We start from the raw sequence: 13,891 nt of genomic DNA, 5'->3' as shown, positions 1-13,891 counted from the left end.
CTGACTTTTATAAAACTGCAGTCATCTCTTAATTTTTGCTAGAGCTGTAAATCAGGCTGGGGGAGCATATATCAGACTGGAGGAGCATATACCAGGCTAGAGGGACATATACAAGGATGGGGGAGCATATACAAGGATGGGGGAGCATATACAAGGATGGGGGAGCATATACAAGGATGGGGGAGCATATACCAGACGGGGGAGCATATATCAGACTGGGGGAGCATATAATAGGCTGGGGGACCAGGTTAGTGGACCATATACCAGGCTGGGGGAGCATATACTAGAATAGGATAGGGGAGCATATATGAGGCTGAGGGAGCATATACAGGAAGCAGAACCATATACCAGGCTTGAGGAGCATATACCATGCTGGAGGAGCGAGGAAAAAAGGAGATTGACGGCACTCCAGGAATAATGAAAAAAAAAATATATATTTTATTGTGGCAAATTAAGCCATATTAAAATCAAGTTGCCTGACGCGTTTTGAGTGCCTGGTGTTCACTCTTGGTCATAGGATACATAAAACTGGTACAGCCACAATGACATACACATAAATTAACCAATGAAAAAACACACAATCATGAAAAACACATGTGCAATAGACAAAGTGAGAACGCATGTGAAAGGCAAATGAATGGGTTAAATCGCATGTAGAACAGACCAATGGATGTACAGCAGTTCATTCATGAACAAAAATAAAAATATATTAAATTGCATGTATAACAAGTCAATAAAAATACAATGAATCATTTTTTGTTTAAATATTTTTATTAACGTTTCAGAATTTTTTAACAGGAAAGGAAAGAAAGTGGGAAAAGGTTAGGTGAGAAAAGGATACCCCCTGTAAGTACAGGGAGACCCCCAGATGGGGGATAGACAGGTATACAAACATAAAGTACCATATTACGTCATATGTACAAAAAGCTATAGTTGCATGTTACCTGTCCCGTCCGTAACCACTAAGTGGTCTAGGACCTGTTTGGAGGCTTTACCCCCCCATCCTAAACCACACAAGGTGGCTCTAGGACCGATTGGGGTAAATAAGGTTCAAACAAAGCTACAAAGCAGATACCTGCTTATTCTACATAAATATAATATATATATATATATAATTATAATTATACTTCTCAATCTTCCTAGTTCTAATCTGTTAAACACAAATAATTTGCCCTGTTAAAACGTACTACTATTATTAGTGCCCGAATCTTTGTAGATTTAAAAACATGAATAATTTTACTCCTAAAAAAAAAATAAAATAATATAAAGAAGAACAAGTCTGCCACCATCTTAAAGTTTTGTAATCTTTAGACATCTTCACGGAGGGTTGATGTCTGCTTTAAGAAGTCTCGAGATCCCAGGTGAGTCTGCCGAGGGCAATCTTCCAATATTTTTCAAAAATTTCATACCCTCTTCCAAGGAAGAAATGACAAAACATCTTTGCTGCAAACTTTATCTGGAGGGAGGAATTTTGGGTCCAAGTATAAGAAATATTAGCACAACGAAGTTCCTTCGTTATTGTTTGGAATGATCTTCTTTTCTTCCATGTGTCCTTGGAAAAATCTTTATAGAAGGATAGGTGGCTGTAAGATGACGAGAGAAATAGCGGATCTTTAGCAATGTTCAGCAATGTATTTCTAATCCAATTAGGATAAAATGAGACAATGACATCTCTGGGAACGTCAGACGGGAGGGAAGGAGGTCTGCGGACTCTAAAGGCTTTCTCAATCAAGTTTATCTTGCTTGTGTGAGGGATAATTTGATGAATCATTGAGGAAATATAATTGTTTAATTGAAAGGCAGGAACTTTCTCTGGGATTCCCCTAATCTTAACGTTGTTTTTCCTCTTAAAGTCTTCATATATAGCCAGATTATTTCTGAAGAAGTCTATGTCTTCTTGAAATTTTTCTACAGATTTTGCAAGTGAAAATAAATTCTTGGTTTCTTCAGGACGTAGAGTTTCGAGTTTCAACTGAGAAATATCGTTCGTTCTGAAATTTTGAGTAGGAATAACTGAGGTTGTTGTAGGTTTAGAATTAAGTCCTTCCAGGAAGGAAAGCAGCACTTTTTGGAAGAGTTCTTTTAAGAAAAGCTCTGACGTACAAGTTGCTTCTGAATTTTTCCCTATAATAGAATTCCCCCTTAGTGTTTCAACAGATATTAATAAAGCTTTAACTAATTTAATTAGGAAATCCTCTGTAGGATAACCATCAGATGCAGGTATTGTGTCAATTAATGATGTGATAGGTGTACTATATTTTTCCTTCCTATGGTCATTCCCTTCATAATCAGAGTTACCCTCTTGCTCATCTTCTGAAGAAAAATCTGGAGGATTAAATTCAGAATCTGTTCTAACAGATATATCACTTCGTCTATGTTCAGGTGACCCCATCTCCGAAATGTCCTCTAAATGTATACCTTGCAAATCATCTAATGAGTTATACGAATTATTTGCTTGATCAGATAAATCCCCCGAGTGGTCACTGGGCCCAGAAAATTCAAAACTTTGAGTCTCTATTTCTTCCCCTTGCCATGACCCATAAAGTACCTTCTCATCCTTTTTTGGGATAAATATTGGTGCTTCATGTCTAAGTCTACCATCATTAATTAAAATGGGTGAAGGGGGCCTATGCTGGTTATGTCCTATTAAGGTTGTAGTGTAATCCTGCTGGTCTTCGTCCCCCATCACCACCTTGTCACATAACTTAAAGCCATCCCCTATGCCAAAGCTTATATCATTAGAAGCATTTAATTCCTCCCCCCTCCTCTTAGGATCATCTCTATTATTATGTGTCTGTTCTACTGTAATAGAGCCTATCATTTCCATTGCCTCCGTTAATACCCATCTCTCCCTTTTAGCCATCTCGTCCATTATAAACAATGCTGTTTCACCCCACCTCTCTTCCATTCCCTTCTCGTCTAGCTCCCCCATTGAATTAAGTGTTATTCCAGTAGCTGCTTTAAATTTTGTTATAAATTCTCTTTCAGCTTCTTTCATAATATATGTAACTCTTTCTTCATTTGTAAAGCTCCCATCTGGTTCTTCATTAGCTTTTAAATTTACTGTAAAGTCTCCAGATCTTGTATCTGTTACTACTTTCGTGTTTTCCATTGTTCCCACAGCCACTTTTGGAACTGCCGCCATTACTACCGGTTTCACCGCTATTGATGACAGCGCTAACTTCCCCAGTCTCCCAACAGTTCCATCCTCCATTTTTAAATTTCCCGCCATTTCCTCCATTTTTAAATTTCCCGCCATTTCCTCCATTTTTAAATTTCCCGCCATTTCCTCCATTTTTAAATTTCCCGCCATTTTCTCTAATCTTCTGGCTGCTCCGGCAGTCTCTGTAATCGACACCACCGCATCCCCTGGGTATCTTGCTGCTCCCGAACCCCCCAAAAGACTCACCTCCACCTCTCCAGCAGAGCAAACTTCTTCATCAGCCGCGGACACAGTTCCCGCCGCTTTCCCCCATCTCTTGATAGCTCCCGCCGACGGTCGGCGGAGAGACCACCGCTTCCTTCAAGTCCCCGGCTGCTCCCGCGATCGCCGACGCGTTCACCGCTGTCAATTCTGGATCCCGGACCTCCTGTGACGCTGCCTCCACGCCGCCAACCGCTCCCGCGGCCGCTGACGCCACCTTCCTCGGAACCCGACCTGCACCTGCTACCGGCTTGATAGAAGCGGATTCATGCCGGTTTCTTCCTCCCACCGGCGCTGGTGCTTTTACTGATCCCGCCGCTGGACCTGCTGCTGTACTTGGCCTCCTAGGATTGTCTTCCCTCCCTGCATTAGGCTTTCCTCCTCTCCGGCCCAGTGCCGACCCCGGGGAGGATTTTCCTGTACATCTCCCCGGGATCTCCCGACGCTTCAGCAGGCTTGACCCTTGAAGTACTGGGGTCGCTGTCTGCGATGTTTCTTTAGCGCTTTCAGCCCAGGGAGTCTGCTGGTCAAGCTGAGTCATCTCCTTCCACTTCTCTTGGCCGGGTGCTGTAAATCCAGGCCGCGGCTTTGTTTCAGAGAGCTTTTTAATCCAGTAATAAAGTTGTTTTTCTTCGGATCCGGGTTCTTCTTTATTCCAGGCATTCTTAGAAAGTTTAAGAGTCCAAAGTTCTGCTTTTAAAGTAAGCTTTTGCAGGCTTAAATAGGGGAAATAACAGGAGCTCAGCAAAACACGTCTGCTCCTGTCCCCTGCAAACCACGCCCCCCCACAATGAATCATTTTTAAAGTTCATACCCAGGGGGAATCTGATATTGAGTTTCAGAATAAAAAAAAAAAAAAAAAAAAAAAAAAAACAACTTCTTGCATAAAAGGCATTTTCTTGTTTGACACCTTCATATGCGGGATTTAACACTTTTTCAGAAGCAAAAAATCTGCAAAATGTAAAAATGCAAAACCAGGGTGGGGGAGCATACACTAGAATGGGGGAGCATATACCTGAATGGGGAAGCATATAACAGGGTGGAGGAAGATATGCTGGGCTAGGGGAGCATATAACAGGGAGGAGGAGGATATACCAGGGTTTAGGATCATACACCAGACTAGAGGAGCATATACCTTGCTGGGGGAGCATATGCTGGGCTATGGGAGCATACACCAGTATGGAGGAGCACATACCAGGGTGGAGGATCATATATCACACTGGGGAAGCATATACCAGGCTAGGGGAGCATATACTAGGCTAGGGAGAATGTACCACGATAGGGGAGCCTATAACAGGCTGGGGGAGCATATACTAGGCTGGAGGAGGATATACCAGGTTGGGGGGAGCATATACCAGGCTGAGGGAGCATATACCAGGCTGGGGGAGCATATACCAGGCTAGGGGAGTATATACAAGGATATGAGACCATATATCAGGACCAGCTATTGAACCCATTCTACGCCCGGGTTGTGAGCATTGTTATTGGTACATTTTTGTGCTATGTTAAAGCGAACTCACCACCAGAAATAACATTGTTGACCTGCAAACATGTAGTCAATATGCAGGTTAATGGTGTTACTATGCTGCCTGATCCCCGCACGCAGCCAAATGCAGAGGGGGGAAAATGATCTTTATTCTTGCATTCTGTCATGCATAACAGAGTGCACCGAATCAATAGACAACCCTGGCACAATAACACCACTAAAAAGCTTCGGCAAGCGTCCAGAATTGCAGAACGGCGCTGGAAGAAAACGCATTAGTAAGATGACTTCACTGCACTCAAACAAGCAACACTTACATTCAAGTCTGCCCTCACCTCTGCTAAACAGGCCTACTTTACATCCCTTGTATCTTCCTTATCCCACAACCCCAAACAGTTGTTCAATACTTTTAACTCCCTCCTCCGCCCACCACCGCCCCCTCGGACTTCCTTAATCTCTGCCGAGGACTTTGCCGCACACTTCAAAAACAAGATAGACCAAACACGGAAAGTCTTTATTGCCCAACCACCACAACCCCTTTGTATACCAGACCAATGCCCAAACCCCATAACCTCCTTATCTAACATCACTGAAGGGGAGCTTGCTCATCTTCTCTCCAAATCACACCTCACCACTTGTGCGCTTGACCCAATCCCATCCCACCTCCTCCCCAACATCACCACCACTCTTATAGCATCCCTAACCCACCTCTTCAACCTATCACTAAATTCTGGTACCTTCCCTTCTGCTTTCAAACATGCCACAATCACGCCTATCCTTAAGAAGCCAACCCTCGATCCAACAGCCACGTCCAGCTATCGCCCAATATCGCTGCTCCCATTCACTTCTAAATTCCTGGAGCAGCATGTCAACGCTGAACTTTCCTCCCACCTCTCATCTAACTTGCTCTTTGACAATCTACAATCTGGCTTCCGCCCCCATCATTCCACTGAGACAGCCCTGACCAAAATTACCAACAACCTACATACAGCCAAAGCTAACAGACAATACTCTATGCTCCTGCTTCTAGACCTGTCCTCTGCTTTCGACACAGTTGACCACTGCCTCCTACTACAGATCCTCTCCTCCTTTGGCATCAAAGACCTCGCCCTATCTTAGATCTCCTCATACCTTTCCAACCACACATTCAGCGTCTCCCACTCACACACTACCTCCTCATCCCACCTTCTCTATGTTGGAGTACCCCAAGGCTCTATTCTAGGACTGAAAAAGATAAATTTCAGCTCACCTCTTGTAAGTTCGTAAGAACTATTGAAAAGCTCTGAGCGCGGACACGTCTCTGCCAGGACGTATAATGACTCCAAGAAAAGGAAGTAAGGTCCAGCTCCAGAAATTTAAAATCCAGGATTTTTATTGTATTATGTTTAAAATACATTCATGACTCTGAGTCTAAGAGCATTTGTGCTCGAAACGCGTACAGAGACCTGGAGAATATCCCCATGCGGTGAACTTTGTTGCCGTTACTTGATCACAAGCAGCCATGAATATATTTTAAACATGATACAATAAAAATCCTGGATTTTAAATTTCTGGAGCTGGACCTTTCTTCCTTTTCTTGGAATCTATTCTAGGACCCCTACTCTTCTCAATCTACACACTTGGCCTGGGGCAACTCATAAAGTCCCACGGATTCCAGTACCACCTGTATGCCAATGATGCTCAGATCTACCTCTCTAGCCCAGACATCACCTCTCTGCTCTCGAGAATCCCAGAGTGTCTATCAGCCATATCCTCCTCCTTCTCCTCTCGCCTCCTCAAACTCAATGTGGACAAATCTGAACAGATCATCTCTTCCCCCCCCCCCCCCCCCCCCCCCATCTCACAGATCTTCCTTTCCCAACCTTTCTATAACAATTGACAACATCACGCTTTCCCCCGTACCAGAGGTCTGCTGCCTCGGAGTAAACCTTGACTCTGCCCTGTCCTTCAAACCGCACATCCAAGCTCTCTCCACCTCCTGTCGCCTCCAGCTCAAAAATATTTCCAGAATCCGTCCCTTCCTCAACCCTCAATCTACTAAAATGCTTGTGCATGCCCTCATCATCTCCTGTCTCGACTATTGCAACATCCTTTTCTGTGGCCTCCCTGCTAACACCCTTGTACCTCTCCAGTCCATCCTCAACTCTGCCACCCGACTAATTCATCTCTCTCCTCGCTACTCCTCCGCTTCTCCCCTCTGCAAATCTCTTCACTGGCTCCCACTCCCTCAGTGTATCCAATTCAAATTACTAATACTGACCTACAAGGCCACCTACAACCTGTCTCCTCCATACATCTCTAAACTAATCTCCCGATACCTTCCCTCACGTAATTTCCGTTCCTCCCAAGAGCTCCTTCTCTCCTCCACACTTATTCGCTCTTCACCCAACCACCTCCAAGACTTCTCCCGAATAGCCCCTATTCTCTGGAATTCCCTGCCCCAACACGTCCGGCTATAAACCATACTCAGATCATTCAGACGGAACCTGAAAACCCATCTCTTCAGGAAAGCTTACCGCCTGCAATGATCCCCACTGTCTCCTCACCACTACTGGAGCTACTGCCTCACCATCACTGGAGCTGCTGCAACCCCCCTACCTACTGTCTCCTTCCCCACCATCCTGTAGCATGTAAGCCCGAAAGGGCAGGGTCCTCTCTCCCCTCTATATCAGTCTGTGATTGTTAGTTTGTTTACTGTAAGTGATATCTGTAATTTGTATGTAACCCCTTCTCATGTACAGCACCATGGAATCAATTGTGCTCTATAAATAAATAATAAAAATTCTTAGCAGTAGGGTCATTTCAAAAAAGTTTGCTCATTTCTGCATCAGGATACGTCTTTATTCTTCCCAAGTGATCTCATCCAACAAACACATCACATAAAGTAGGGTATCAATAATCAATTGTGTACAGAAGGTATAGAGAAACACCTTTGTACATAGAAGAACTTCATATGCTGCCATGTCACGTCTCACCATGACTACTCTGTAATGTTCTTGTACTGGCATGCTCCTGCACTGTCACTTTTCTAACCAGCCTTCCCAATATAGTCCATGGCTGCGCTGGTGGAGATGCTGCACTAAATTCACAGGGTCACTTAGTTCATTGTGTAAGAGTATGTTTCCATAGTCAGGATTCCTCCAGGATTGCTGCGGATTGGACTCTGCATACAGCCACAGCGTCCAATCCGCAGCGTCCAGCTGTTACAGCATAGTGGAGGGGATTTTATGAAATCCCGTCTCCACTACGCATGCGCGGCCCTGCGTAACCGGACATGCGGCGCATCTTTATAGACTGCAGCATGTCTATTTATCTCAGACACTCAGTCTCCGCAAGATAAATGACGCAGTGTATGAATAGGATGCAGTGATTCCACATGGTTCAATGAACACATGCGAAATCACCGAGTACAAAAGCCGGCAAGCGCTTTGGGCAGAGCCGGGTTTCCACTGCGTCCAAAGCGCTGCATATCCGGACCATGGACACATACCCTTAAAGTCAAATAAGCCACAGTTAAGTTGTTACCCGGTTTTGAGTAGATAATTACCGGACCCTACTCCTAAGGCTTTGTGCCCACGTATGCAGAAAATTTCTGCTTAAAAACCGGACTCATTCCCAGAAAACGCACGTTTTATTTCTGCGCGTTTTTGATGCGTTTTTTTCCGCGCGTCTTCTGAATCCTTGAAAATAGCTAAATTAATGAGCATGCTGCAATTTTTACCGCTAAGCTTTTTTTGCACGGAAAAAAACGCATCAAATTGCACAAAAGTGTGGAATTCATTTAAAATGAATGGGATGCTTCTTGTATGCGTTTTTGAAGTGTTTTGACAGGGACAAACGCTTCAAAAATGCTTCAAAAACGCTTACGTGGGCACACAGCCTAAATCCTTTCCTGATCTACCTAGATATTTTTTGTGGACCTCAAAACGGTTTGGCTTCTCACTTGACTGTCCTTCCAGGACCGGTACGGCCGGTAGAAATTCAACATATAATTACAGTAGACTCTGACTTCTCTGCACATAGTGGTCACTACTCACCTGGGTAGTCATATGTATGAATCTCCTCTTTACACCGCTCATCACCCCTCACATATGTCTCTGTAGTATTAATATGGGTCAGATCTTCACCCTGAAACAAATATTGTAAAAGTCACAGACAGATGGAGAAGTCCTATCTATGATCAGCTCTAATCCTGCCATCTCCACCGTTCTCATTTCACAAGTATAAAACATAATACTGGTGGATAAAACAAGACTGAGCACAAGACCTTCACAGCCGTCTACACATCATAGAGGAGATCTCATGACAGCTTCTCTCCATCTACCTGATGATCCTGAGGAGCACTGGGATCTTCTTGTTTACAGTCCTGTGGAAGAAGAGGATGGTGACATCTCTCTGGTGTTGTCCTCTTACTGGATAGATCTGGAGGAAACACATACAGGGACTGAATTCATTCTTTACATACAGATAATTATAGGCCGTGTGTATTTAGTCCTGACTATTACCTGGTGATGTGAGGGGCTGGGGAACCTCCATCATGACGTCCTTGTACAGATCTTTGTGTCCTTCTAAATACTCCCACTCCTCCATGGAGAAATAGATGGCGAGATCCTGACACCGTATAGGAACCTGACACATACAAAGATACTGTCATACCCCAATCCCATCTTAGCATTACTGTATAATGTCCCAGCATTCCCAGCAGTGTCACCTCTCCAGTCAGCAGCTCAATCATCGTGTAGGTTAGTTTTAGGATCTTCTGGTCACTGATGTCCTCATGTTTCAGAGGGTGAGGTGGAGGCCCTGTGATTGGGCTCAGGGGTCTTCCCCATCCCTCAGACAAAGGATCCTGACAGCGCTCACCAGAGGTCTTCTTCACTACTGTGTAATCCTGGTTATGGAGAGACACATTAATAAATCTCAATACAAACATTTCCAGAGTCCTCACCCCTCTAGCCATGAAATATCTGGAGAACTCTTGCAGAAGGTGCTATTGATGAGGAGAGGCTGCCATCTGCTGCCCAGTCAAAAATCAAGTGGAACCAAAGTATGCTGGAAGGGTTGCAGGGGTAGTGACCTTGTGTGCTTGACTGGATCAGGTGACCCACAGGAAAGACTTCCTTGTTATAAAAGTCCTGCATGCCCATTTATGAGGATATTTGGCACCAGGTAAAGGAGCGGAGACACAGCTGAGACCAGCGTGGCATGCCTCAGTGGGTAGTTTACGCCACCCAGGTGTTGTTCACCATCTGGCAAGGTCTGGATTCCCCAGAAGATATCCCCAATAACAGCTTACACTCGTCAGAGCTGCATACAGTACTGGTCAAGTCTCCGAGTCCCAACTATGCCTGTCAAGAGCTGACGCCCAGTCCTCTCCGCCTTGAGTCTGAGAGACTTACGCCGATAGTCAAGCTGAGAAGACCCATGCAGAGACTGCAACAGGAGAGTCACTCCTGCGATTGAGGAGGAGCGATGTGAGTGAGCAAGGCCGTCACTTCCAGCTATTATCAATGGTACCAGGATCAGCTGGGATTAGGAGTACAGGTTGGGAGGAGGCCGGTTGGTGCGTTAGAGGCTCAACGGGCTTTAATACAGGAAAAGACTTGCGGTCTAGTGGGAAAGCCCGGTGACACCTGCTAGAACCAGAATTTTGTGTGAGAACACAAGTGGTGACTTCCAAGACTGGGCACACCATGTTTGTGAAAAGGACACTAGCATTAGCTAGTGAAAGACTTTCTTGTTTAGTCTAAACCTGTTATTACCTCTGTTAAATTGCATAGCTACTAACTTTAATTGTTTGAAAGTTACTGTTGTATATAAATAGCATTATGTCAACCCTTGTTTTGTTTCCACCTCGTGATCTCTGCTCGATGCATCCAGACACCTGCATTACTTTTGGTGTATTCTGCAGGATGCAACATCAGACAGAGATGGCAGACTAGTCTGTGAACCAAGCCCGGCAAGTGAAATATACACTTGTTGGCTATGCTCAGCAACTTTCCCAAGTTCACAGAGAGCAGTGTGTCGCTGTGGGACTGGGCAAAGATGATGAAAAGCATGCTACCACTTCCATTCACGCTGAATTAACCCTCCTGACCCCTAATGGGGAGGCCAGACAGACGGATATGTACCGCCCACCTAGGGATCGCGACACTGTGGAAAAGGTGATAAAATTCTTGGAGGATGTGCATGGGGACACCACGGACTTAAGGCACCTTACCATGCGGTTGTTCTAGCAGGTCCAAGGGAAAAGTGAGACCATAGCTTAGTATGTTAATGCATAGCATGAAGTGATGGCCCATATCACCAAAAAGACCCAAGATGGGAGCTGAGGGCTGGGTCCTTTGGACGAAGTGATGTGGGACCAACTCGTTGCTGGACTGAAGGATCCCTCTATGAAGCAGATTGTAATGCAGCTGCTTTGCAGGTATGTGCAGACTCCACTAGGGGGTGTTGGTGAGAGAAGAGAAGTTGCACCTGCAACACAGCAGCACAGTGCAGCTGCACAGCGCCACTAGGTTGCAATAGAAAGTGGTTAAAACAAGCCAAGTTAGTAACGGTCAGTAAGGGTTATGTTTAAAGAGGAAAACAAAACACATGGTCAAATAAAAGTTGAAAGTCTTATCCAGATGGAAGCAGAAGTACCAGAGACGGGAGACAGAGAGCGATGTCAGAGTTGAACCACACGGAGGGGAATACACCCCAGAATAACATTAAGTCAGGTACAGAGAACAGGTCAGACACAAGTACGGAAGGCAGAGGCAATAGGAACACAGGGGTATAACTGGTCAGCTGCTCAAGCCAAGGACCAAAGCTATCACTGACATGGGCTTCCTGCAAGAGCACCAAGAAATAGCAACCTCCGAACCAAAGAGAGGCAGAAATAGTTAATCCCGCCATGACCAGGCTGTAAAAGGAAAAGCAGAAAGCAAAACCCGACCTGACTCATGACAGTACCCTCCTATCAAGGGGCCCCACCGGACTCCCAGGTTTCCCAGGATAGCACGTGTGAAAGGCCCAGACCAATCGATTCAGATGGACCAACCATGCCCGAACCCAGGACTGGTCCTCAGGACCGTACCGTTCCAATGAATAAGGTACTGAAGGGAACGACAGACCATGCGGGAATCCGCAATCTGTTCCACCTCAAATTCATTCTGGCCCTCCACTGACACCGGTGGTGGTGGAGAAGGAGATTTCCCCAAGGAAGAACCCAACGGTTTTAAAAGGGCCTTATGGAACACATTAAGGATCCGGAGAGACGGAGGAAGGCACAAGCGGAAGGACACCGGATTGACCACCTCCATAATCTCGCACGGGCCAATGAATTTAGACCCCAACTTAGCTGAAAGAATCTTGAGCTTTATATTCCGGGTAGACAACCATACCTTATCCCCAACCTGGAATTTTGGCCCTACAGAACATTTTTTTATCAGCAAAGAATTTATATTTCTTCTGAGCCCCACCAACATACCTCTGAATCTTCTGCCACACCTTCCCCAACCATTGCACCGTAAAATCAGCCCCAGGACATCCTGAATCAAGTCGGGAAAATTCCCCAAAATGAGTGTGAAACCCATCATTACAGAAGAAAGGGGAGGTGCCCGTGGACTGATTAATGCAGTTATTAAAAGCAAACTCAGTAATAGGCAAAGAGGCAAACCAGTCGTCCTGCAGAGCAGTGGCCAGGCATCGCAAAATTTGTTCCCGAGACTGATTGGTCCTGTCTGTCTGACCATTGGTCTCAGGATAGTAAGCAGAAGAAAAGGCCAAACAGATACCCAATCTTTTACAGAAAGCCCTCCAGAACTTTGACACAAACTGTACCTCTCTGTCCAAAACCACATTCAAAAGCACACCATGTAACCACACCACATGTTCGACAAACAACTTAGCAAGCGTCTCAGCATTAGGTAAACTGGACAAGGGCACAAAATGCACCTGCTTACTAAACCTGTCCACCACCACCCAAATGACCATTTTACCATTAGAAGGAGGAAGATCGGTGATAAAATCTATGGACAGATGAGTCCATGGTCTATCAGAAATTGCCAATGGCACCAATTTCCCGGCCAGTCGATTATGCAGGTTTTTAGCATGGGCACATACAAAACAGGAGGACACAAACTTCACCACATCTGAGGCCAAGGAGGACCACCAAAACAACCTAGCGATTGTTCTACGGGTGGCCGCAATCCCAGGGTGCCCACTCAGAACAGAATCATAAAATTCCTGAAGCACCCTGAGACAAAGTTGAACAGGCACAAAGAGCTTATCCACAGGCATAGACAGAGGAGCAAGAGACTGGGCCTCACAAATCTCCAACATCGAGGAAACACCAGCCACACCACCACACCACACTGAAGAATGGAGGAAGGAGGTTCAGGAGGTGACATCGGGTCCAGGCTACGAGACAAGGCATCGGCCTTAATGTTTTTAGAACCTGGCCAAAAGGTGATAGAGAACTGAAACCGAGAGAAAAAACACTGACCATCTCGCCGTTCTCAGAGTCAGTCTATTGAATGACTCAATAAAAGATTCTTATGGTCTGTAATTACAGTGATTCTATGGACCCCCTTCATTCTTCAAAAACCAATTTAATGGCCAACAATTATCGGTTCTCCACATCGTAATTCCTTTCTTTAACTTGACTAGAGTGGCAGGTCCCTGGGACAACACTGCCCCCACCCCCATCTCTGAGGCATCCACCTCTACAATAAACGGTTCAGACAGAGCTGGTTGAATCAAAATCGGGGTGGACATGACACATCTTTTCAACTCCAAAAGAGGCCGCTACAGCAGGAGCCGGCCAATTCTTAACATCAGACCCCTTCTGAGTTAAATCTGTGAGGGCTTTGACAATTTAAGAAAAAACCCATATATATTTTCGATAATTTGCAATTGCCAAGAATTGCTAGAGATCCTTAAGATATTTAGATTGCACTCAATCAACAATGGCCTGAAACTTTCTAGGGGGTCAATAC

The 13,891-nt window shown here is 45.1% G+C and overlaps 2 protein-coding genes across 6 annotated transcripts in view; one reads left to right on the top strand and one right to left on the bottom strand.

Moving 5' to 3' along the window:
• LOC141094243 (uncharacterized) overlaps positions 1–13,891 on the top strand; it is a 1,213,871-nt gene that overhangs the window by 310,383 nt on the left and 889,597 nt on the right. The window lies entirely within an intron of this gene.
• Positions 1–13,891, bottom strand: part of LOC141094226 (uncharacterized) — a 754,752-nt gene that overhangs the window by 708,913 nt on the left and 31,948 nt on the right. For 3 of the 5 annotated variants that reach the window (XM_073580033.1, XM_073580031.1, XM_073580032.1), the window contains exons 3-5: positions 9,619–9,798; positions 9,413–9,536; positions 9,232–9,329 (exon numbers count right to left, since the gene is read on the bottom strand). In XM_073580033.1, the coding sequence (XP_073436134.1) occupies positions 9,232–9,329; positions 9,413–9,536; positions 9,619–9,798 (402 nt within the window). Of the gene's footprint in view, positions 1–8,944; positions 9,036–9,231; positions 9,330–9,412; positions 9,537–9,618; positions 9,799–13,891 lie in introns of all 5 variants that reach the window. The other 2 variants (XM_073580035.1, XM_073580034.1) reach the window with 2 other exon arrangements.

The sequence above is a fragment of the Dendrobates tinctorius genome, unplaced genomic scaffold (genome assembly GCF_039654945.1).
Source record: "Dendrobates tinctorius isolate UK_male_01 unplaced genomic scaffold, ASM3965494v1 ptg000063l, whole genome shotgun sequence".
In the NCBI taxonomy this organism is placed as follows: Eukaryota; Metazoa; Chordata; class Amphibia; order Anura; family Dendrobatidae; genus Dendrobates; species Dendrobates tinctorius.
Note: the sequence above shows the minus strand (reverse complement) of the source record. Positions and strands in the feature narration are given on the sequence as shown.